Source organism: Thermobia domestica, chromosome 5 (genome assembly GCF_964235325.1).
Source record: "Thermobia domestica chromosome 5, izTheDome1.hap1.1, whole genome shotgun sequence".
Taxonomy (NCBI): Eukaryota; Metazoa; Arthropoda; class Insecta; order Zygentoma; family Lepismatidae; genus Thermobia; species Thermobia domestica.
The window spans coordinates 158,675,385-158,699,694 of record NC_137458.1 but is presented as its reverse complement, the minus strand read 5'-3'; the positions used below and the strand labels follow the sequence as shown (position 1 = coordinate 158,699,694).

Sequence of the window (24,310 nt, the reverse complement as noted above, 5' to 3'; positions counted from 1 at the left end):
CTAATGAAAACGCGATTCACAAGAAACTAGTATTTACATACAAGATACAAACATATTCATATATGATGTTCTGTATTATTTATTAGGGTCACATAAATGGCACTTATAAGATTGTTACGCCATTAGTGCGCACGTACGTAGGTCCGTTACGCCACACGAAAAATCTTTAACGAGGGTAAAATTTTGAATTTTTTTAAATAGGTAAGTAGAGCGACTATTTTGAACGAATTCGTTAATCGAGTAAATCCGTTGGCATCTTCATGAGTAACGGTGGCTATTCATACCACATTTTCTACTATTGGAACGACGGTGTATAATTCCAGAATGCTAGAAGCTACACATCACGTCGCTAGGTGGCGGCAATTGTAATTGAGCTATCTTTCTCAATGCTGTTGCTGTTCTATTTACACAGACACTGTTACGTAGTATGTTTTCTCACAGAAAACCGACCTAATTCTAGTATTTTTGAAAAAGAAATAGAGAAAGAAAGAAGCTTAGAAGGAGAGGAACTGAGATAACATTGGTTTTCGGCAAGCAGGGGTCATAAATCTCTACTACATATCGAAGTCTTGTAGGTAAAAAATCATAGGATTTCCAGAATTTCTGAAAAAAAATAATTCTACCCATGTGTTGTACTACAGTAGTTTTAAAATCAAATAACAACTTGCCAAGTTCTGGCCAGATTCCGCACTGTTAAATTTGAATTATTTTTACTGGGAATGGCAGGCAATTGTGGCTAGGGCATTTGTGAAAACGTATCGTACTAAATTACGAATAAATTACCCGGATTTTGTCCATTTTGTATTTTTAGACTCTGCGTTTTATGCATTAACTTAATTTTGTAGGCAGGGATAAACTTTTCAATTGATGTGTTATGGTCGACGAAGAAAATTTTCTAGGGGGATCATCTCCCTAGTTGCTATATTACGTTTGGTATTTTTATTTATATTAAGAATATCTTTAGAAATTTGTTTTCGTGAGCCGCGGGGGGCCCGTGCCATATTATATATATATATATAGCTTTAGGTCTATTTCAGAAAGCAACCTGAAGCTATGAAATGTAGAGAAACTTAACATCAAAGCTTCAGCTCTAAAAATCAGTTTAATATACATGTAGTGAACATTAGATAATCATTTGTGAACATAAAAAATATAAAATAAAAAAAGGCGAATACAGAGAAGGCTTCTTCGTTAGATTAACTCCATCATTAGTGTTACTTAAACATGGTGCACACTTTGGTATGAAATGCAACATGATTGGTACTGTTTATACGAAAGACAATATTTGAAGAGCTAATACTTTCCCCAACTACGCGTATAATTTAGTCTCATTTGAGATTTAAGAATACAACATATTTAGATTATGTTAAGGCACCTTAAAATAAAAGAAAATGTATGAACTATATAAAAGTAAAAATATGATGTAGAAGTTGGGATAAAGCACATTGTTACTTACATATGGTTCCATTTGTTTCGTTTCCCTATAGAATGGATCTGTAACCTGCCAGGTGGTCATAATGGCAAGGTCAATAACTACGAGTACTCCTACAACCATAAACAGTTGATAGTCTTTGATAACCTGAAAAGAAGAAAAAAAACAATTGTGACTAGAAGTTGAAGAAACATTCATAAAGACAGATCACTATAAATTAAAAATCTCAGTCTCAAAAAGGGGTGTCCCATAAAGAACTCGACTTTTGAAATGATTGCCATTTCTGTTCTAGTAAGTTGGCAGCACTGAACGTTACATGACTTTCATCTATTGCCTTTGTAGCTAGTAGTCACGGGGCGCCTAATAGCGCATGATCTTCATCTGTTTCTTGTATGGACTTGTAACGAGAGAGGTTCCCTGATCGAGTGATTTGTCACAATGGTGACGTGAATTCGGCTCCAAGATCTTGTGATTTGACGCTACGTGATTTATTTCTGTCGGTATTTGAAATCTCGTGTGTACGCCAACAAACCATGATCACTTCTAGAGCTGAAGGCTGAGATTTAGCTTGTGATTTCAGGACCAGAGGTGCAAGTATGCCGAAAATCATGGAAAATTTCATCGACAGAACGAAAGAGTATCTGCAGAGTCGTGGAGGGCATTTGAATGGTATCATATTTCATACATAATCACAGGTAGCATACATTTTAAAAATATATATGTACACCACTTAATTTAATCAATAAATTTATATGTTATTATGCAGTCAAAAGATACGTTCTTTACGGGACACCCTTTACAAATCATCATAACTTATGTATTCTCCAAGATTTTTGGGTCAATTTACAATAATAATAATAATAATAATAATAATAATAATAATAATAATAATAATAATAATAATAATAATAATAATAATAATGTTTCTTCAATATTCTGACACTATTCCCATGGATGATGCTAATGTAAGTTGATTATAACTCCGTTGTAAGGATAGTAAAGTAGTGCTATTCACTACCTTTGAAACTATTCACAATATATCAAACTTAGTGTTGAATAAAACTCGATGAGAGGAGAAGAAAGGCATAATTGAATCTGGGAGGCAGGTCTTCTAAGGTGACCATAAGAAATGGAGTTTATTATATTTGGAATAAAAGTAATACATATGAAATTCTGCTTGTTCGTAGCCAATAAGCTTATTTGGGCTGTCCATGGGCTTAAATGGAGCTGTGTACTTTGGTCAATCATGGAATCGGGTTAGGGAGAGGAAATCAGGAGGAATGTTGCTGTGCTGTGTTGAACACATGCTTCTGTACTACCTTCATACATAACATGGCGGAGTAACAAATGCTAGGAGATAAAAGTGTATCCTCAGTGTTACCATCTCGCACTTCTTACAAGTTTCAAACCACAGATATTTCCATTATTTTGATAAACACCTCTAGTCTAGGTAAGGGAAAACCTAACAAAAGATGCGTGATGACAGTGGCCTCCATCTTGAAATTCACACTCTTGGACAGTGGCAAATGTTCAATTCAAAATTTTACTAATTTTATTTTCTAGAGCCGCGGTGGCTCAGTGGTAAAGCGTCTTCCTCTGATACGTGGAGTCCTTTCGATCCCAGCCCGCACCAAGTGGACTTTGTGGTGGACAAACGCCGTGTACGAGGATTTTCTCGGGGTTCTCCCGTTTCCTCCCACTTTCTTCATTCCACCACTGCATTCATTTCTCATAACCACCGCTCCTATAGGCTAGCTGGCATAACCATGGGACGTTATGGATTTCATTTCATTTTTGATTGTATTTTCAGTTTCTATTGGATTTTTTTATATATATAAATAAAACAAATTAAATTGCTGAGCGAAAGGACAGTACAACTTCAAAATAAACCATTATACTTGACGTCGAAACTAATAATTAAATGTATAGACAACGTTTTTCTGTGGATGTATATAACAGTTTTCAAATTACATATTGAAGTAATATAGAAATAAATTTCATATGTAGCACAGCATAACGTAATTTTCTTATTGAAATATCCCTGAAGTACTATTTTGGACTTGTTCTGTTCTTCCACTCACGGAATTAATTTAATAGACTATAAACATATTTTCATATTTTGAGATACATTTGTACGCAATAATGTAGGAACTACAATTATTTAGGTGTGAAATTCTGTTTGGGTGCTTAGACACGAAGTGTAATATTTTCATTTCCAAATAGTACTTGTAAGGATAGTTAACATGAAATGACCGTTCCTACGTGTCGGCTGAGTGTTATGAAATGTTATATACCATATATACAGAAGTCAGAAAAACGAACAACACACACAGAGAGAGCTAATCAAACGTAGATGACCCTTCAATTAATTAGTTCCCTCTATTCAATGTATGTATGGAAACAATCAAGCTCTCAGAAAACCTATTAAAATAGCAACAGTCCAAAAAAATAATAATAACAATAACAATGTATGTTTGTTGTTATTCCATTTACCCTTTCCCCTTTGTCTCGCCCCATTCTACTCAGTTTCTCTCAATCTATCAGATACTGTAATGTCTGTGATGATCACAATGATGCTGATATGATCAACGAAGTGGAAGGGAAATTTTTAGGCAGGGGAAAGCAAGAGTTTGAAATGATAGGAAAGAGGGAAGGGAACGAACGAATATTCCATGTTGTTTGCTTTTATCAATTTTTCGGTTACGATTTTAATATTATTGCTGTTTGCTTTTTGTTGTTGTTATTGCAGTTTCTGAACCAGTATATTACTGGAATTCAATAATTGCCAATACAACTACCATGATTGCCAGACTTTAAAAAAATATCCAAATGTTATTCATATCAGAAAAAAGAACCCTCAAATTAGTGTGTATTTTTAGATTCAATATGGCTTTTGTCTGTGTCAATCGTCAACAAAAAAAATCACTATTGTTTGGGAGAAGATTTTAATGTACAGAATGAATTTATAAGATTTTACACTTGAAGTGTATCACGAAAAAACAGACGCGTATCCAATTTTAAAAATCTAAAATAAAGGCGTTGGTATAAGGCTTTGCGATCAATATAATACAGGTCGCCAAATTAGTTTCACTTTAGCCAGTTTTTAGTTTAATTGAATAACTCAGTGGTTCTCAACCGATGTGTCGCGACACAATGATGTGTCACGCAGTCCCCTAAGGTGTGTCGCGAAATGTTAGAATTTAAAACTCATGAAGAATTTAATAATATTTAGTTAAAATGAAGACAGACTGCACCAGTCAACGCCTCCAGCAGTATCAATAACGCTCAAGTGCTATATAGAGTCATTATAAAAAGTAATCGGTTTCACTATTATAATCGATATTATTATTATTTATTATTTATCATTATTTATTTATTTTATATTTATCATTTATTATTATTTATCAAACAAGTGTGTCGAGATGTCCTGGTATTTCAGTAAAGTTTGCCGTCAGTCAAAAAAGGTTGAGAACCACTGGAATAACTAGTAAACGGGGAAAAGTTTATGATGATTGATACTCTAAATTTTTATTTTGTAGTTCAGTATAACATACTTTTCTGTCATGTGCAATCAACTGCTTATCTATGTCATAACCACCACTTCTAATGAAGTAACTACTTAGAAAAAAAGTGAAATGAAATATTTTTGTTTTAGTCTTTCATTTATGCCAGGTACGCTAAAGATAAATGAGTAATGATTGTGAATGACTACTAAAAATTAATTGAATTAGGATAAGGGAGGGAATGGGAAAACCTGCGGTCAAGATATTGTCCGCTATGCCCGCTCTCAGACGAGGTGAGCGCTCTAGCGCTCCAAGAAACTATTGCGTAAGAAGTAGGGAACATAGCTTATGGTCTCTTCTCTACATAACCATTTCAGTTCTTTAATTTTCTTTATAAATACCAAGCTTTTTAAAACTTGCTATCGGAATAACTTATTTTTCACGTGTTTCGTTATTCTGGAAATATGTTTAATTTCCTGAAATAGAACGGAAGATAAATTCTTTTCAAGAATAATAAAAAAGCCACCTTTTTGCTTGTCTATTAAATTCCGTTGTCTAGTTAAATATAACAAAAGTTAAATAAAATATTTACAAAAAATGTGTTTGTCAATTCACAGTGACCAACAGTTTTAAAACTATCAATACTTCTTAGTTCTTTAATCAGTAAACACTTGACTTTTTTTTTTCTTTTAGATTCGAGTAGTGTAAGGAAAAGTGCAAAAAAAAAAAAAAAAAGTAATAAACAAACAGGTTTTTCAATACTTTTTCAAGCTAAATTGTTTAATGAATTACTGCCACCAACCTCTCAAAATTTTCATTGTTCAATATATCACGAAAAAAAAAAAAAAATAAAAATAGGTGTGAGTGGTAATAGTGTATGAGTATAAACGATTAGCTTAAAAATTATCAAAAAAGCTTATTTTGACCTTCAATCTAACTGAATTTATAATTATCATGTTGGTAACTCTGTTGAAGTGAACTATGATACAATGTAAACATGGGCTAAAGGATTACAGTTGTTTGGTTGATTTGGAGTTTAGAATGTCTTTCAACACCGACGCTATATGAGATGTGGACCTACAGCTTAAAGTGAGATCCAAAACGTATGAGCTTCCCCTGGGAATGAGATCCTAACCTTCTACACCAAAGCTGCGTACGATAATCATATAGCTACGAGAAAAATCCTACAGGGTTAGAGTTCAATGAGATTTGCATTCGAAGTAAACTGGGAATGCAATACATTGTGGAGGGGGGCGAAATTTTTTATACTTGATACTCGTATTAATGTCGTCTTAACCGTCACCAATTGCAATTCCAACAAATAGCAGTAATGTTTACATTTTTGAAAAAGCAAGTAAGTTCCGTTTAGCAGTGTGATACTACGGTAGACTTCCAAACTGTGCGAATTCAATTCTATTACTTCTAGTTGCAATAGGAGAATAAGGTTAAAATCATAACCTGTTCCTCCGATAGTTAATTCATATAAAAAGACATTAATTGACTTATTTTTAGCTTTATAGAGATTAATATTGAAATCGGAAGTGGTAGTTTATATGTATCACTTCCAGCTTTAGTAGAGAGATGTGAGTCAAGATGGTATATTTTCTCTAGACTCTGAATCTATTGAAGAAAGTATCGACTGTCGCTATATATTATCGTATGTGTCCCATGGTTATCAATATTTATGCCGTAAATGTCAATTTCTTCCACTTTCTGACCGAACAGATACTTAAAGGAAGAGATAGAACATATTCTCGGAACGCTGAATCGACTACAAGAAACCGCTTCTCGCTACCTTTCAGTGTTCCTGTTCTATGGCGATCAACGTTGAAATTGGAAATGGTTAATTTCTAACACTTCCGGTCTTAGTAGAAAGTTAACACTAGGACTCCCAGTGGGGTCCAATGGACCCAACACTATGTTTGACAGTTCGTTAATATTATTTTCCGGGATTCTAAGGGTTAAGGATGAAGATGGTATCTTTTCTTCAGACGCTGAATCGATTCAAAAAAATTGTCGCTACCTGTTATGGATTTCGTTTTTGTATGGCAATCACGTTAAAACCGGAAATGTTTAATTCTGTTTCGAATAGAGAATTAATGGATAAAATGGAACCTATTCTTGGGACATCCAATGGATATGTCTTACTGGTTTTGTTTTGATACATGTCGAAAGACTGGTTTTGTTTTGATACATGTCTTTGCTTTCTCCAAGACTTCTAATACTTAAGCATAGCATAATTTGCAAGTCTAAAATAATATTTCGTCATCAGAAAATCAGGCTTTTTTTTTTTTTTTGGAAGTTATCCTGAACTATAATCGTAATGTTGGGACGAACTTACTTCTCTTTTCTTTAAGTGATGCTAACCATAAGCAATACAGAGGCTGTTGCGATGTAATCAATTTGTTCTTACCAGATAGTTACGAAAATCTACAGTGTCAAGTGCGGTAGTGCTCGATGTGTCCCTTGGATCCGAACGATAGCTCGGAAAGTAAGTTTCCGTTACAGAATGCTCCGCTAGAGAACTACGAGGGGATCTTGTTCCATTCTTCTTACAATTTTCTGGAGTCCACTCACAATTGTCACATGTCTCTTGCCCAAAGGTCTTCCAAACAGTCTAAATCCACAAAAGTCCATTGGACGTGCATCTGGAGACTACAAATATCTCGTTGAAAGATATTGCCTATATTCAGGTAGGATAGAATGTGCGGGACGATCTTGAAGTGTGATAAAAGCTCGAGCTTGATGGATGCGAACAATTTTGATCTCATTTCCGTACCTTTCTGGCATTTCCTGCTCGTAGATCGACCCCAATCTGTCCTTCTGGTGATACTACAATTTGATTTTGTGGTTCTTCTTCACTCTGTGAATCTCCACTTTGTTTCAGTGACAGTATCCATAGCCACTTTGAACCTCTTCGCGAAATCCTCTTTGGACCAACTTCGTGAAACGCTTCGCACCTTTGACTCAGTACAAGATGGCTCTTGGTTTGGCATAATCGGAAAGATATATTGCCGATTGTATTCATGATTCGAGTCAAGCAAATCATTGGAAGACCTAGAAGGTAAAACCTAGGGGCGGGGTGGGAGAGCCAGAACCCAGACTATGATAGGTAAATCATAAGTTTACTATAAACTTTTAAAAATATATAAATATTAGCTTAAACTATTTTTGTAACTCAAAAACTGGGGGCAACGTCCTCCGGCCCCGGGATATATCCGCCACTGAAGCTAATGACCTTTGCTTTTACACTGATTTAAGATCATTGAAATTCTAAACTTTGCATCGTGAAGGGCCTTTCAAATTTTGTGATATTTTCGGCACAGTAAGTAAATACAAATACTTGGAAAAGTTAGTTAACATAGGTACTCCTCAAGAAATCGGCTCAGTTTGGACTAGATTTCGCCTTAGCGAGAAAATATACTGTCGTTCTAGCGAAAAAAAAATGTGTTCAAATAGAAATAAATTAAATAAATAAATCTCAAAAAACAACTGATTAGTTGGATGAAAAGTTGGGAGTGTTATAAAGTATCGTGATTGGAGGTATTTGGCACTCATTTAAAGGGCAATCTGGTGTTAAAAGATATAGAAGCATAGAAAAACGACTATACCTAGTCGTTTTAAAACACGTACGGGTAAACAGAAGATAACACGAGCGTACTCGGGATTTTATATTTTCGATAAAATCGAACAACGGAGTATTCTTGGCCGTCTAACAAGTTTTAAATATCTTTTGTTTTTATTATCGTAGGTGACGTTAGCGTTTTATGCGAGCGGTGTTGAAAATGACTGTTTACAAAGTACGGTGGCAATAGAGTTTGAATTGGGTTTTTTTACGTCCCACGCTTGTGCCGGCTAGGCTAAAGGAGACGGTGATTATGAGAAATGGTGGAATGAAGAAAGTGGGAGGAAACGGGAGAATCCCGAGGAAATCCATGCACACGGTGTTAGTCCACCACAAAGTTCACTTGGCGGGAACTGGGATTGAACCCAGGACCCCATTGTTTAGAAATCAGGTTACCTGTCTATTTTGCTTTCTGGTTTGTGGGTTGCAAGAGATTTGCAGATTTACATATGCTATGGTTCGAAAGAGGAAAGGAGGCGGCGGTGGATCAGTAGTAGAGCAATCATCTCTGATGCGTAGGTCTTTTGTTCGATTCCAGCCCACGCCAAGTGGGCTTTGTAATGGACAATCACCGTGTCCGTACGTTTTTCGGGGTTCTTTAGTTCCCTCTCACTTTCATTCCACTATATCATTCTCATTATCACTTATGGTATAACCTTGAAAAGTGAAAGATTTCATTATTTCCTTTTCTTTCTGTCCTGACGTGAATTAAAGTGAGCAGTGTTAAACGAAATTTGTTTAATAGTAGACTTGTTATTAATTTTATTAAGTATAAAATATTTATTTAGAATAAGAAATAGAGAAAAGCGGCATGATTTAAATTTTCAGACACCACGCTTAAAGAACAGTGTTTAACCTTAACCTACTGAGGTATAATTAGCCGAAAGAAAATAGAGATATAAAAGAAATAAAGACCTATTGAGGAGAAGAAAAAGCAGAAGACAAGTTGTGTCCGTCAAAGATAAGACCGTAAGAAATCGGCCAAAACAGGGAAATGGAGGCCATCTAATAAAAAATAATTAGTATATTGAGTAGGGTTGCCATATTACCCGATTTTCATTTGCTATATTCGTCCTCCGCTTAATCATCTCTTAATCACGAAAAACCACCCGTTTTTTGGATTGGAGAAAAATTTAAGACGACTTTGTTGATGAAGCGTTGTTATATTCAACGTAAACCGCTAATCTCTGTGTCAATCTCAATCGCGATTGAGTTAAATTTGGACTCGCGCTCAGGCTCAGGCTGTGAGCTATTTGGCCAATGCGTGTGCGCAGAGCCGTTTGCTAATAAGAGATTTGCTTTAATGCACAGTAGTTTTCTTTGTGTAGTTCATGTGTTTTTAATGTAATGTACTGGAGGTTCTATACGAATGAACATTCATTTGTGGATGTGACAAATATACTTGAACTATGACTTCATATAAATTATTTGGTTTTTCCTTTTTTAGAGAGAAAAGAATATAAACAATAGCTGCCATATATCGCTTGCTTTTTTTGAATACTTGCCTTACAGATACCTTACAATTACAGATATCTTACTGTAATACTTACTTAATACTTATTTTACAGTTCGACACTCACATTTGTTGAACTTAATAAAACATTAAAGGCAAAAACTAAATTTGCTTTACTTTAGTTTCATTAGAAAAGTACATTGGAAGTGTCACTTAACAAAGAAATCATTTTAAAAAAAAGGTCCGAAGGATCCCAGGTCAGTACTTGCATCACACAGTTCACATCAGCAGTTTCGGTTTAGAATCCCCCACTTTTTCATTTTAAAATATGGCAACCTTAATATTGAGTAAGATAATTGACTTGTGATTGAGTACGAATGTTTGATTATAATTTATGAATTAGTTGATCTATAGTGTATCTATTTTCTTATATATTGTATTGCCCTATGTTCTAGCAATAGAGGTTATGCAGATTGTGTGCACACTAGAACTCGGAAACTAAATTGATGTTTTTAATCCTAACATTACATTGATTTTGGCAGACAGAAGCAGTAATGGAAATTAAAAAATGAACATAGACAATACAATTATATTTTATACTATTTTATATTGTTAGCTATTTATTACTTTATATTAACAATCGAACAGTTGCTAAGACATAAGTTTCACTTATAACTGTGGGAAAATGTGGTGAAAAAAGTGTGTGCGATATCCCCATTTTTTTTCTAGTGACGTTGAGGGTAAAAACGTCACTAGCAATGACCTCAGGTTCCTATATTAATACTAGCACTCAATTATATAAATATGCTAGCTTAGAACTTGGCTGTTAAGATTACTTAGGGGCAACAGAGGGAAGGGGAACAGCGCCCTGGAAGAAAACCCTCTATGAAAAGGAAGCTTCGATGGTTGTTTACCTTAATGGTATCTTCCTCAGCTTCCTTTCCTCTTTGTAATTTGCAGTCTATGGGCGCTGAGGGCCTTTATATTATCAATTAGCATCTTCTCAGGCCCGGCAAATTCCCGATAGATGCTTAATCGGTAATAATAATAATTCTTAGACTTAAGGATATAATTTATCAATCTTTATGAACTTTTCGGGTCAATCGTTGAGTTGAGTTGAGTTGATTTTAGTTTAGCGTCACGTTCAGCAGCGAGGCTACATGAGACGTGGACCTACTGATTAACGTGGAATCCGAACTACATGAGCTCCCGTCGGGAATCGAACCCGGGTCTCCCATGCCAAAGGCACGTACGCTAAACGCTTAGCCACGAGAGAGTTCTCGGGCCAATCGGAAAAGTATACAGGAAAATGGAACCCGAATCAATGTTTAGAGTATAGGAATTACGTTTATTCAATCTGCTACACATTTAGGCATAATTCCGGACGTTTGACATACATTTTCATTTAAATTGTGAAATTACAAATCTAACTACAATATTGTTAAAGACATCCACAGTGGTTAGAATTACTACATATTCAATTTTATTAGTAATAGGCAACACAACTGAAAGCCTCAGTGACAATAACTTTTTTAAGGAAATAAAATAGGAGCAGTAGTGCCTGGGCTCTCATTATATACCTTATGGAAATACTTACTGCTTGATATGAATCTCTCGGTTAATTATCTAACACTTCTGTTCGTGTATCTAGAACTGTAAACTCAGGGCTATAAGATAATACAATTGATCTCTCAAGCAATCAATAACAAAGAATGGATATTTTGAAACAAGTAGAAGCAGGAAGTTTCATAAACATTAGCTGTTTCCTTTTCAGTTACCACCTATTGGAGACGTGTAATTGTTCGCATAAAGGGAGACGAACCATATTTTCCCTTAGAGATCCACTAATTTAAACTCGGACTAGGATCGAGAAAGAAGGCTTATGAAACCAGGTAGTTGACTGGTGTGCATCATGGGATCGATCCCGTTGTCATCGACGTCAATCATTCCAACACAGACAGAAGAGATAAAACCATCATCAGAAGAATGTTGCATTTATGTAGTAAATCGATTCTAAAGTTTAGCTTTTTAAATCAATGATAACTATACATCAAGACATCAGAAATCTTTACCTCACTACTACAAGAACAGACGCATTCTCCCTTAGCCTAAAGGGCATACTCTTGGGACGTTAAACAGAAATATTTCATTTTACTTTCATTTCAAGAACAGAATCACGTAGTTAGTACCGTTCATGTTTTGTAATTGGTATTAGTGGTCCACCAGGCCAATTTATGTCATACATTCAGCTGACTATCGATACTTTTGTAAGATTTTAAACCGCAATAAACTATTCTGATAGTTCTCGTACAAAGGTTCAATACTCAATCATTGCTATTTTAATTTTGTTTGTTCGTATGGCTTCATGATGTATTTTTCCTTCCCGAACTCGCTGAGAAGTTCTGATAAAGTATAATTATTCAAATATTTGCTTAATTCGTGGCACCGTCCTTTTGTACCACTTTACAAATATTTAAGTTGCATAATATTTATGCAAATTATGTTTCAAAACAATTGAGAAAGCTCTGTCAGAAAAACGATACATGTCTTAATCACCAAGGAAATTCTCATCTCCTCTCTCTCGAAGTACTAATCGTTCAATCGAATACAAGTATTCTAGCGTTTTTGCCATTTTCCGAATGTCGTCTGGAGTTATTTTTGTGGAATGCTGTCTGAGAACCCTTCTCAAGCTGTTTTGACTTGGTAATTAGTCTCACATTTTGTTACACGTTAACTGCTTTTTTAAATTGGTTGATTGATTGATTGATTTTTTAGTTTAGCGTCCCGTTCAGCAGCGAGGCTATATGAGACGTGGACCTACTGATTAACGTGGAATCCGAACCACATGAGCTCCCGCCGGGAATCGAACCCGGGTCTCCCACGCCAAAGGCGCGTACGCTAACCGCTTAGCCACGAGGGAGCGCTTTTTTTTTAAAAAAAAAATTGGAAAATAGGCAGTCATATAAAGGAAAATATGGACTGTGTTAAGACTGTAAGATTACTGTGTCAGTTCATGTTAGAAATAAATAATTGTATTGGTCGTATGTGGTCTGGGGTTATCAACGCCCAATTGGTTTTCATGTAAAATACACTCATCACTTTCGTACCACATGTACCTCAATGTCTGTAGCGCTGTTCTGTGATAATCAGCATTTACTGTGTTTGAGGAAACAACGTGTTGAGAAACCAGACTTCGACAGTCAAAAAATACAATTAACATGACTTTTCCAGTTATTTTTATTGGCGATCCTAGTTATTTTAGGTGATAAAGATGATTTCTAAGTGTTTCTTTCTGCTTTGGCCTGTACATTTTCCTGCAGAAGATGGAAAGCCCCTTCAGTCGACGACAAAACATAATGAAACACCACTACCCTTCCTTTACATCCGTTTCTTCCTGAAAATACAAATCTCAAACACTTATACAAGCAGAAAAATCATAGCTAATAATTAGCACATGCGCGATAAATACGTGATTTCCGTTGCTATTGCTCCTAGAATAACTGGTCTCACGTAAGCAAACGTATCACGGTTCTGTGCAGTGATGCCAAACGTTAATAGAAATATTCTGTTATTTTGGGACACCCTTTGTATTAAATACGGCAAATACGACATAGGTAAATTTTTCTTTATAATGAAAGAGCCAAATGTGAGTCTCATTTCATTTAAATGGCCAATAGATACCAAGAAATGAAGTACTACATACAAAGTGATGAATATAATTCTAACTAAAACCAAGGTTATTAAGAGAAAGATATTGAAAATGCAATAGGAATTATTTGTTTTAGTAGGTTGGCAGCTCGAATAGTTGGAAAACTGATACCTTGATTTTTTAAAAACATTTTCGTTAATACGTCACTGTCCAAGTAGCGGACTTGTTACACGGTGTTACTATCGTAGGTACATGACAATTTCTGTGACCTGCATTTATAAGTATTCAATGTTTTTTGTTGATTTTGTGAAGAAGAAAAATCTAGTACTGCTCACTAACACGTAGTTTAGAGCTCAGACAGCCTTACCAGAAATAAGTTTATTATAAAACGAGAGGGGAAAAACTAATATATATAAATAAATACATTTCCATTCATTTTAGAACAATTGTGCTAAATCAACATTTAGTTATCACAGGTTAAAATTAAATAAATATTGTTATTCTTTTTCCGTATTCTTCAAATTGTGAAGTTATATCTAGAATCAGCATGTTACACTGCGGTAACTTCCGTTTTTTTATTTTCTTACTAGTACGTTTTAGAATACTTGAAACTCTCTAGTGATACATCTAGAATGAAATTGTAAATACCCCTAGGTATATAGTATATTAGAAAGCTTGAAATCTTTTAATGAAATTTTGAATTTAGTTATTAAGCTGTTGTGAGGGAAATCTAATGTTTACACAGTAAAAACTCGTTGATCCACGCACGGTACTCCGAACGCCGCACACTGGTCGGAAACTGGGAAAAAGTGGTCAAAAATCGATTTTGTCTAGTTCGCCGCCTATGAAATCGGTATTGATATTTGATTATAAATATCTCTCCTGCTTCCAAATCCGGAGTTTCAGGACATAGGAATATTTTCGTTGCTCATAAAATGCATGTAAACATGAACAAATAAAAATGCCGGAAAATCAGTAAAAAGTGAACCAAACAATATGTTTTAACCATTTATATTGTTTCTGAGGTTGATGAAAGCGGTTGAATAGTACATTGGACTAAAATAATGTGTGTTTAATGAAGAGTTTGATTTGTTATAAGTTGTCATATCATGATAGCTTTGTTAGTGTTACCGGAAAGTTACATAAACGCTCTACAGTCTAAGCTTATCCTTGCTTATCTGCAAAATAAGGTTTATTGAGTTGACCTTGAATAATACAAAGGTTGAGCATTGGAAGTAGCTGCAGCCAAGTGCAGCTGAAGGACTCAGCCCCATCTAACTGGAAATGCGTGCTGAGTAATGTTGTTGTGGTCGCAATCGAGATCCGCTATCTGAGCCTTACAAAGGAAAGGGCATATTGTCTTGTAGGTAATTTCGATTGCCCTTCGTTATTGAATCAAAGTTGTAGTGGAAGCCTCATACATATTGCAGTGATTAACTGTCAGTCATTTGGAGCTGCTGTACATTACACGTTAGCGCAGTAGTATATAAGAAGATTCTATAATGAATCTTTAATCTTACCGGAACAACATAATTCTGAACTAAATTACATTCCAGTAAGTATTATTGTTTCTTCGAAGATGGTGCGAGTGCAAAACTACGGACTTCACTTTTGTATCCTAAGATCAAACACACGTTTGTCTTTCACTGTCTTTTTATTAGCTGCTCATACAATTAGATTGAGGGCACATTGAACTTGTAACCGCTTCTTGGATGCATATTAAAATCTGTCATAACTTCGTATTGGCTAGCGATGTCCAATTCATATAATGCGTCAACATGATATGTTTCAATTTATAAACTGTATGTATAATTCACGATGGAGGATTTCAAGATGGCGGCTTTCATTGTTCTGTGTCCTCCCCAATTTCTTCTCACCTTTATTACACTCCTACATTGTTCCTTTGGTTGTATTTTGAAGTATTTGATATTTATGCGAGGGGTTTCCACACTTTTGGATCACCCTGTATATATAACTGTACGTATTGCAGCAGGGGTTGTTCGAATCACTTTCGCAGTAGTTGCAATTAATTTAGAAAGGACAATTACGTATAGAACGATAAAGAGACGTCCGTCAATTTCCAATGTTTCGGAATAAACTATTTTGTCCGCTTCTTCCAAGTTTCTGACCACTCTGCGCCGTGCTTCTCCGAATGGCCTTCAGTAGTCGCCTGTTTGACCTGCTCCCGTCTGTACTTTGTACTCTATTTTTAGATTTTCATTTCACAACAATGCAACCGTAAAGAAATGTAAACAAAGCTGTCGGGATTAGTCAGGTCAGTCCATTTTCAGGGGTGTACAGTATGTAGTACAATACGCACTGTAATTGCGTGCAGTCAGACGTGCGTTGCCAAAATGTCGTCGAAAAGGAAATATATTACTCTAACTTTAGAAGACAAGTGCAATATTATCAAGCGACTGAAGAATGGATAAAGTTAAGGAAAACTTGCTTCGGAATACGGTGTCGAAAAATCGATAGTGTTTGACGTTAAAAGTAAGAGAGATAAGATAATCTCTAATTGTTTCGTACGGAATGTGGCCCGGAAAAGCGAAAAACTTTGAGAACGGCTGAAAATGTGGATGTTGAACAAGCACTTTACATATGGATGGTGCAGCAGAGAGCCAAAACTAACATGCTAAGTAGCGACACTATCGCAGAGAAGGCTTTATTTATTTATTTTATTTTATTTTATTTTTTTTACAGAGAAATGATGGGCAGTGATACTACTGTCAGTAAATTTATGTACGTATTTTAAGTTTGTTTTAAGCGGTCTTTTATCATTCCTTAGTAATCTGAACTTTTTGACAATCCGAACAGCTCGAGCAAACAAATATTTGGATTAATGAGGTTAAACTGTATTTTGATTAGAAGCGCATTTACGCGCCAAGAATGGATACAAGTGGTAGAGAGCCTGATGCGTATACTGTACTGTCATGTATGAATGTCATTTGGGTTGCATAACACTGCAGAGTTTAACCATTCGTATTACGTATCAAACGTGTTAATATTGTGCCTTTGTCCTTTCCTGTCACTTTTACGCATATAGTTATGCCTTCTCTTCGCCAGTAAAATTGTTCATTTCTACATTTTAGATGCAACATAGAATTTCTAATATAATAATATGCTCCCATTTCAATAAATAAATAGATAGAATGAAAAAGACAGAGTACAATTAAATGATCTTATGGTAGTGCTGGCAAACAACCTTTTTTTCTTTCTTCCTTTAACATCCCTTTATGAGACCAAAGGAGACGCTGCTAATGATAAGAAATTAAATGATGCAATGAAGAAACTGAGAAGAAAGAAGAGAACATACAATCACACGTTTTTTTCACCACAAAACCCATTTGGCGCGAGATCAGATAAAACTAAGGACTCCACACACCAGAATGAGCACACTACCTCTGAACCACAGCAGCCACGTAAACAAAGTTATTATAGCATAACAGAATTTCGGGGACCAACAACATGAATTTGTTATAGCGAAATTTTGTATACTGAAATAAATCAATTCTCAAGAAATCATCTGTTGCTTTTCCCCTGCAGAATTGACCTGCATTACGTTAATGCAAATGAAATGTCCACTTTGACGTCTGGTGGGACACTCACCTCAGCAACACAGCATGGAAATGTAACAAAGCCACTCGTCTAACGTCACAAAATGTCCAGCAAGCAACCTGGTGTGCCTAGATAGTCAAGAGGCAGTATATTGTTAAAGAGGGTCGTATGAAAATGCACAATCAAGAATACACAACTGCGCGTGATTTTTCTTTGAATTTAAACTGGGATATTCTGCAGAGCGAGCCGCAAGATACATTAACACTATGTGAGCCACGAGTGGCATTAAACGTACACACGGAAAAGAAAGTATTTGACAGTTGACAGATTTTCTTTTGCCAATAACTCTGAAACAAATTAATTAATTTGGACCTTTTTGTTGTTATCCTTAGAATAGTTATAACTTGATAACTTGCCAAAATCGGCACTCTAATAGATTAATTTATTGTTTGGTTATAAGGAAAAGAAATTTTGTTAACTGAAGAATACTTTCTTTCGTGACTGTACCACTGACCGTTGGTTTGTCACATTCCGTTCCGAAGGCACAATATTGCAAACTGGTCCTGTGGTCAGTTCGAATGAGGTTCTAAGGCACACTGTGAAAGTGGATCTTCGTGTTCGTGTAATTGCAGACGAGTTAGGTATAGATCATACCATTCTCCTTGAGCAGTTCCATAAGGTGAAAACGTGCAACTCGCTGATTCCACATATGTTAAGTTGAGATCGGCAAACAAGAATAGTCGTCTAGAGGTGTGAGGTTCTTTGAGTGTAGAGAATAAGCAGGAAGGTTTCCTGCATCGAATGGTAAAATGGAGACAATAGTCAGCACAGTGGTTGGATCGTGGTCAACGTCTTGTACGGTTCCCAAACAACCCTCCACCAGTAGAAGATGGTGGTGCTGGTATGGTAGTCTATTTTAGGGGTGATCCATCATGCTTTTTCTTTTGAGATGAAACCACCACTGTTTATCGTTAGTGCTGAACTTCATGAAATGTACCAGAATTCTAATCGCAAGCTTCCAGTAGTGCTCAAAAACATGGTGTTCTCGTGTTGGAGAACGATACATGCTCAAATGTTGCTCAAAGGACTTCCTCATTCAACGTATTGTCCTGACGTCTCTCTCAACGACTACTCTCTCTTCTGGCATCTCGATCTTTCTTTGAAGGGAAGACCTTCACTGATTTTCAGGCGGTGCAATGTTCGGTTCAGAAATTTGCATCGCACGGTCCAGTTTTCTTTCGTCACGAAACCCAATCGTTGGGCTAAGCGATGGAAAAAGTGTGGGGTTGCAGACGAGAACTATTTTGATAAATCAGACATTGTAGTTTTGATGTTTGGTCTTTGAAAATTACGCACTTGAGACGAACATTTCATTTGCATAAACCTAATACATTATTTCAACACAAATTTAGAGTCAAAAAGTTTAATATATTTTTAGACAAGAGGAATCAATCAATCAATCAATCAATCAATCAATCAATCAATCAATCAATCAATCAATCAATCAATCAATCAATCAATCAATCAATCTATCTATCTATCTATCTATCTATCTATCTATCTATCTATCTATTTATTTATTTATTTGTGATTTTCTTGTGAGCGCTCTGAGATACAAAAGGTAGTCGACGACTACCACACAGTGTATTAGCTAATAGTCCTACCTTTCCTCTGTAAGACGTGCAAAGCTTATTTAATGGAATAAGGCTTATTAGTTACTTTTGCGTAATTCACTATCCTGCTTGACGGATTGTGTACATACGAAAATTTTCTACTATATTATCTCGTAAAATAATGTAGTAAGAAAAAATATTTGTATTATAAAACTGGATGGATTCAATTTTATATTTTAACACATTAAGTAAGGAAAAGGTCTCAAGCAATTTCGAAGCTCTAAATATTTCGATATATTAGTGTTCGTTACCAACACATGTTAATGTAGTTGGAAATTTTGTTAGAAGTGGGTACTTTCCCCCTCTTACGTTTAGTGTATCGGTCTGGGAATAATTAGTTCACTCAGTAATTCTTCAAAAGTTTTTATTATCATGAACTTTCTCTTATTGTGGAGATAATGAAATTACGTACTTAAGAACTTCAAAACGAAATCAGTGGTTGGTGCTCTGTCTCTTAGGACGTTGGCATACAAATAACCATCTGAAATCCATTCAAAAGTGCAATATGACTTCGCAATATAAAAAGCAGTATGAACTCTCACACGAAAAAGGTCTGTAGGTCTTTGCTTCCCTTTCTAAATGACCATAAGTGAATATTAAAAAAAACTCAGTAAATAGTTAAGAATCTAACAATAATACTGCTAATTCATCTATTTGAATCACTACAAAGTAAAATTACGAAAGGGAAATTGATTTGTTTCAGAATCCCTAATTTCAAAATATTTCAAAATTAGTGGAAAATTTAGAGCTAGAGCCTACTTATGATGTAAATTTGGTTATTATTTTGTCCAAATATTATAGTCAAAGACATTGTTTGGTCTTTTGCTTAATGCAGCTAGGAGGAAGCAGAAATACAGTGGACCACGAGCAGACAGTGGGGGTTGTTACTTTATTGTTAGAAAAGTAACGAAAAAGCTGAGAGTCAGGAAGCTAGAGTGAAAGAATTGGTTAACAACTGCAATAATTGATACAATGTTTACAAGAACTGAATAAATATGGGTTATCACAGAAATACCCATTTACACACACTAATTAATATTTCTCTCGCACTTTGAATGAAATCATTGGAATAGTTTTAGGAAAATGAACGTTTCAAACATATTTCTCACGTTAGCAAATTACTCTTGTATGGAAATGTAGAATGTAGGCAAAAATAAACAACTGAGAATTTCTTTAAACGTGAAGTTTAAACCTGACTCTAATTTTCAAATGGTTTAGTCTGAGACTCTTCAAATAGGCCTAAGTATTATATAGCTATTTGCCCCTGTATTGGTTCGTTTAGAATTTTTATTCTCGAATGAGTAAACGGCCGTAAATTACTCTCTAGAAATAAAAGAAAAGAAAAACGAACATTTAATTTTTTATACCATGACTGTTCGAAAAGCACAAAGACATTTATAAATAATAAATTAAGTAGACAGCTATTATTGTAGAGACAACCAGACAAAATTTACTTCAAAAACAAACATTTAGATTAACTTTATGATTAAGCAAGCATTCCCCTGTAAAATTATACAAATCAAGATATGCTTCTTTGCCCCTTCACTGATGATATGTCCGAAAACAGGATCCAGGGTTATGCAACGTGTAAAAAGACTAAAATCTGGAATTCTAATATTTTACATTGAAAATACCCACGCTTTACCTATTTTTAGAAATTAAGTAGGTATAACATTTTAAATATCTAATGCTTTTCTCTTCCTCTATGATAAAGCGCTTAGTACTTTTAGCACATCAGAAGGAGGGGAACAGAGAAAAAACGACGACTTCTAAATTCCAAGAAATACAGCATTTATGCTTATCTTTTTGTTACATGGAAATTAGCATTAAACATGTGTTATTACTTCCCTATAGACATTGAAAAAGCCTTTTACAACTTTCCTTTTATATCTTGCTCTACTTTCGTCTCTTTGTAAAATACATTTCGTCCTTTATTGGATCTTGCCGTGTACAATGCATTCAGTCAGAACTTTCTTGAAATATATAAGAAGTAGTAGATAGGCTTTTTAACTTTAATATTTTTCGGCGAAATTAATTGCAGAGAAGAAAGAAAAGGAGAATCTCTTTTCGGCGATGTAATTTCATCCGCTTTTCTTTCCTACTACTGTGTGTTGGTATCTCCTCGGAAAAGAAACTTTAAAAAAAAAATACGTACATAGAAATATTTTAATGCATTTCAATACTTAAATGAATGCTCCTTTCCTATTCCTTTTACATTATTATTATTATTTTAATGCTTGCACTGCTTTTTTGTCTTCTTTTCGTGATACTCGTATTTCATTACAATCATTATCTGTCTTTTCTTTCTTCTATCTTTTCGTTACATGCTTATTCCTTTGCACCCTTTTTTCTTACTTCATTTAACATTTTGTTTCATCTCTTTTTTTCCAAGCATATACATATACTTTTTCTTTTAAATGTTTCTCATTTCTTCACATCATTTTCATCTGTTCTTTCTCTCATTTTCTCTCAAGATATGAAAGAACGTTCCTTAAAAGTAAAGAAAATAGGAAGAAATTAATCTGTCTTTTTTCTCTAATCTCGTTTCTGTTACAAAAGTATTTCTTTGATTATATTTTTTCTTCTAACATTTTCCGCTAGATGCTAAAAATAATTTTGTATGTGCGTTTTAAATATTATTTGATATATGAATGCTTAAAAATATTGGTTGAATAATAGGGATCATATTGTAGAAGTTTGCTGAATTACACAAAATTTGATTTCTGCAAATGTAAGATAATAGTTACTTAGATTATACATTGAAACAAATTAGGTTCGTTTCGTAGTGTGAAACTACGGCGATCTTTCTTAAAAACTATGGGAATTCAATACTGAAATTGGAAATAACAAAATCTTATAACTTCTGGTTACAACAGAGAAACAAGATCAAAGACAGAATTTGTTCCTCAGATGCTGAATCATATCGAAAAGGCATTACTCTCAATCTCTTACTGCTTTTGCTTTCTGAAGATCAGTATTGAAACCAGAAGTAGTAGCAAATGTCTACCGCTTGTCATTTTAGTGGAGATGTGTGGGTGAAGATAGTAACTTTTCTTTAGACTCTGAATCGATTGAGAAAAAACAAACAAACAAACAAACAAACAAACAAAAACAACTTTTCGCTATCTACACGTATTACCGTATTTGCTTTTTGGTAATTGAAGCATCCTTTTCCGAAGGCTGGTCATTTAATTCTTTCAAGCAACCGATGACAATTTTTGAAACGTGTAATTTGTTTATCACTTCCACTTGAATAACCAGACGATACACAATCTGTCAATGTTTGCTTTTAACTTCTAGGAGAGGAACTAATACTATAGGAATAATCCGACCTGCGTTGAGTACCTGACTTCATCTTTACTTGTTTAGTTTGCATGAGATATATCGGATGTTGATTGTGCTGAATTGAGGTCCTAAATACTGACATCTGTTGTTCCGTATTTTCAACAGCTGTTGCTCTATCTATAACTTCTTGGAAACTAAGAGACTGAAGTTAATGTCTGTCTTCGGGCAACATTATTTTTCATACAAAATACAAATTGGTCACGTAAAGAATGATCCAAACAACTTCCATAATTACCATAGGTAGCTTGTTTTTTTCGGTCATAACAAATTGAGCAAATGTTTGGTGCTCTAACTGTGTTAATTAATGGAATTTGAATCTTTCCGCTATTTCATTTGTCTTGACTCCACAGTGAAGTAACATGAGTTTCTTTAATTCTTCATATGTCTTTTCCGCAGGCTTTTTCCGAGCGCACAAATTTCCCAACTCTTCATAAACAGCAGTACCCATTAGTGCTAAAAACGTAGCAATCTTTCGATCTTCTGGTAAAGCAGCTGATAACGCCACTTGTTCAAAACGTTCTATATAGACGTGATCTGGATTCTTCCAGTCTCTACATTAAAGGATTCGAAATTTCCAAAACAAGCCATCTTGATTCAGAAGCATAACTTAAAATTCTACCGACTGCGTCAACTGTACATATATTTAAATTTCTTGTAGATGCTGCAGTAGATATTTCAATAAGAAATTTTCATATAACGTTAGGCTTACTATATAGGACTAACTACACATAAACGTTGTCATATATAAATAAGTTATATATCAATACTGCATATAAATCATTATCAAAATAGACTACTTCACATGTACTTTAATACCAAATAATTTTTCACTGAAAATGCCATCAATATAAATACATACATTAAATTTAGGCAAAAGTCATATAAACCACGAACATAATAATGCACAGTAAATTCAAGTCTTTCTTCTTTTAATCTGAATTTTCATATTGCCATGAGTCGGAACTTAATCTCCCAATACTAATCAAGTTGAAACTGAAAATTGTTAATTTTTTACCACTTTCGGTCAGTGTTGCCAGATCTACTGATTTTGCAGGAGATCTCCTGCTTTTTCTACGTTCTACTGATCTACTGCGAAAGAAAATGAAAAGTGAACAATCTCCTGCTTTTTCCTTACTTCGAGAAGTTGAAGAAATATACTATTATTAATATTGAATTTTCAATGTTTCCTCACATAAAAAGACGAAATTTCTCTGTTATAATACACAAAGCTCTGTAGAGCATATAGTTATAGAGCTTTACTGTATATAATATGAATCCAAAGAATACAACTGTACGTCATCTTCTATATGCATTATGGTTAGCGTTTTTATAACTATCTGTAAGATTTGCAAGTAAGTGTTGTTTAGATTGAGATTTGGGTTGGAAGAGTGGTTTAGATCGTTTCTCCACGATCGTCAGCAAGAAATAGTCTTACGCCACGATCACGTGTGTCTGCACCATATAGCTATGTTATCGCTATGTGCATGAAAATATATTTTCCCAATCCACTTTTCTCTTTCACTACGTTTTACTTCACACAAGTGTGTATCAAATAATATTAATATAAATCGGGACTTTTCCCTTTCATTTGCTCAACGTAGTTAATCGGAAATGAATTCTGGATTGCTTGTTTTGACTACTGCCTCCTTAATAATGGCAAATTTTATTGCCCCCCCCGGATTTACATTCAAACGCCACCAGTGTATGTGTCTACTGCTTTCTCCTGTTTTTTTATCTTGGAATCTCCTGCTTTTCCAACTGACTCGTCTGGCAACACTGCTTTCGGTTTGAATAGAGGATTAATGAAGTAGACGAAACCTGTTGTTGAGACGCTGAATCTATTTTAAAAAAATCGATCGTCAATATCTCTGCCTGTTTTTGCTACGGTCTTGCAAATATAATTAGCACCACATTTAGTAGCTACATACATTAATTTGAGAAGTTGCGTTTTAATTCTTCGTATTGAACTCGTTAATAGTCAGACCTCAGTCGGACCATTTAACACCTTTTCAAAGGGATTTTGCTGATCTTTACCTAGAAAGTGGTCACTATTATCGGGATAATTGATAGTA

The 24,310-nt window shown here is 34.8% G+C and overlaps 1 protein-coding gene across 2 annotated transcripts in view; it reads right to left on the bottom strand.

Moving 5' to 3' along the window:
• Nucleotides 1-24,310, bottom strand: part of GABA-B-R2 (gamma-aminobutyric acid type B receptor subunit 2) — an 832,753-nt gene that overhangs the window by 158,303 nt on the left and 650,140 nt on the right. For both annotated transcript variants that reach the window (XM_081759238.1, XM_081759239.1), the window contains exon 9: nt 1,457-1,579. In XM_081759238.1, coding sequence (XP_081615364.1) covers nt 1,457-1,579 — 123 coding nt within the window. The remainder of the gene's footprint in view (nt 1-1,456; nt 1,580-24,310) is intronic.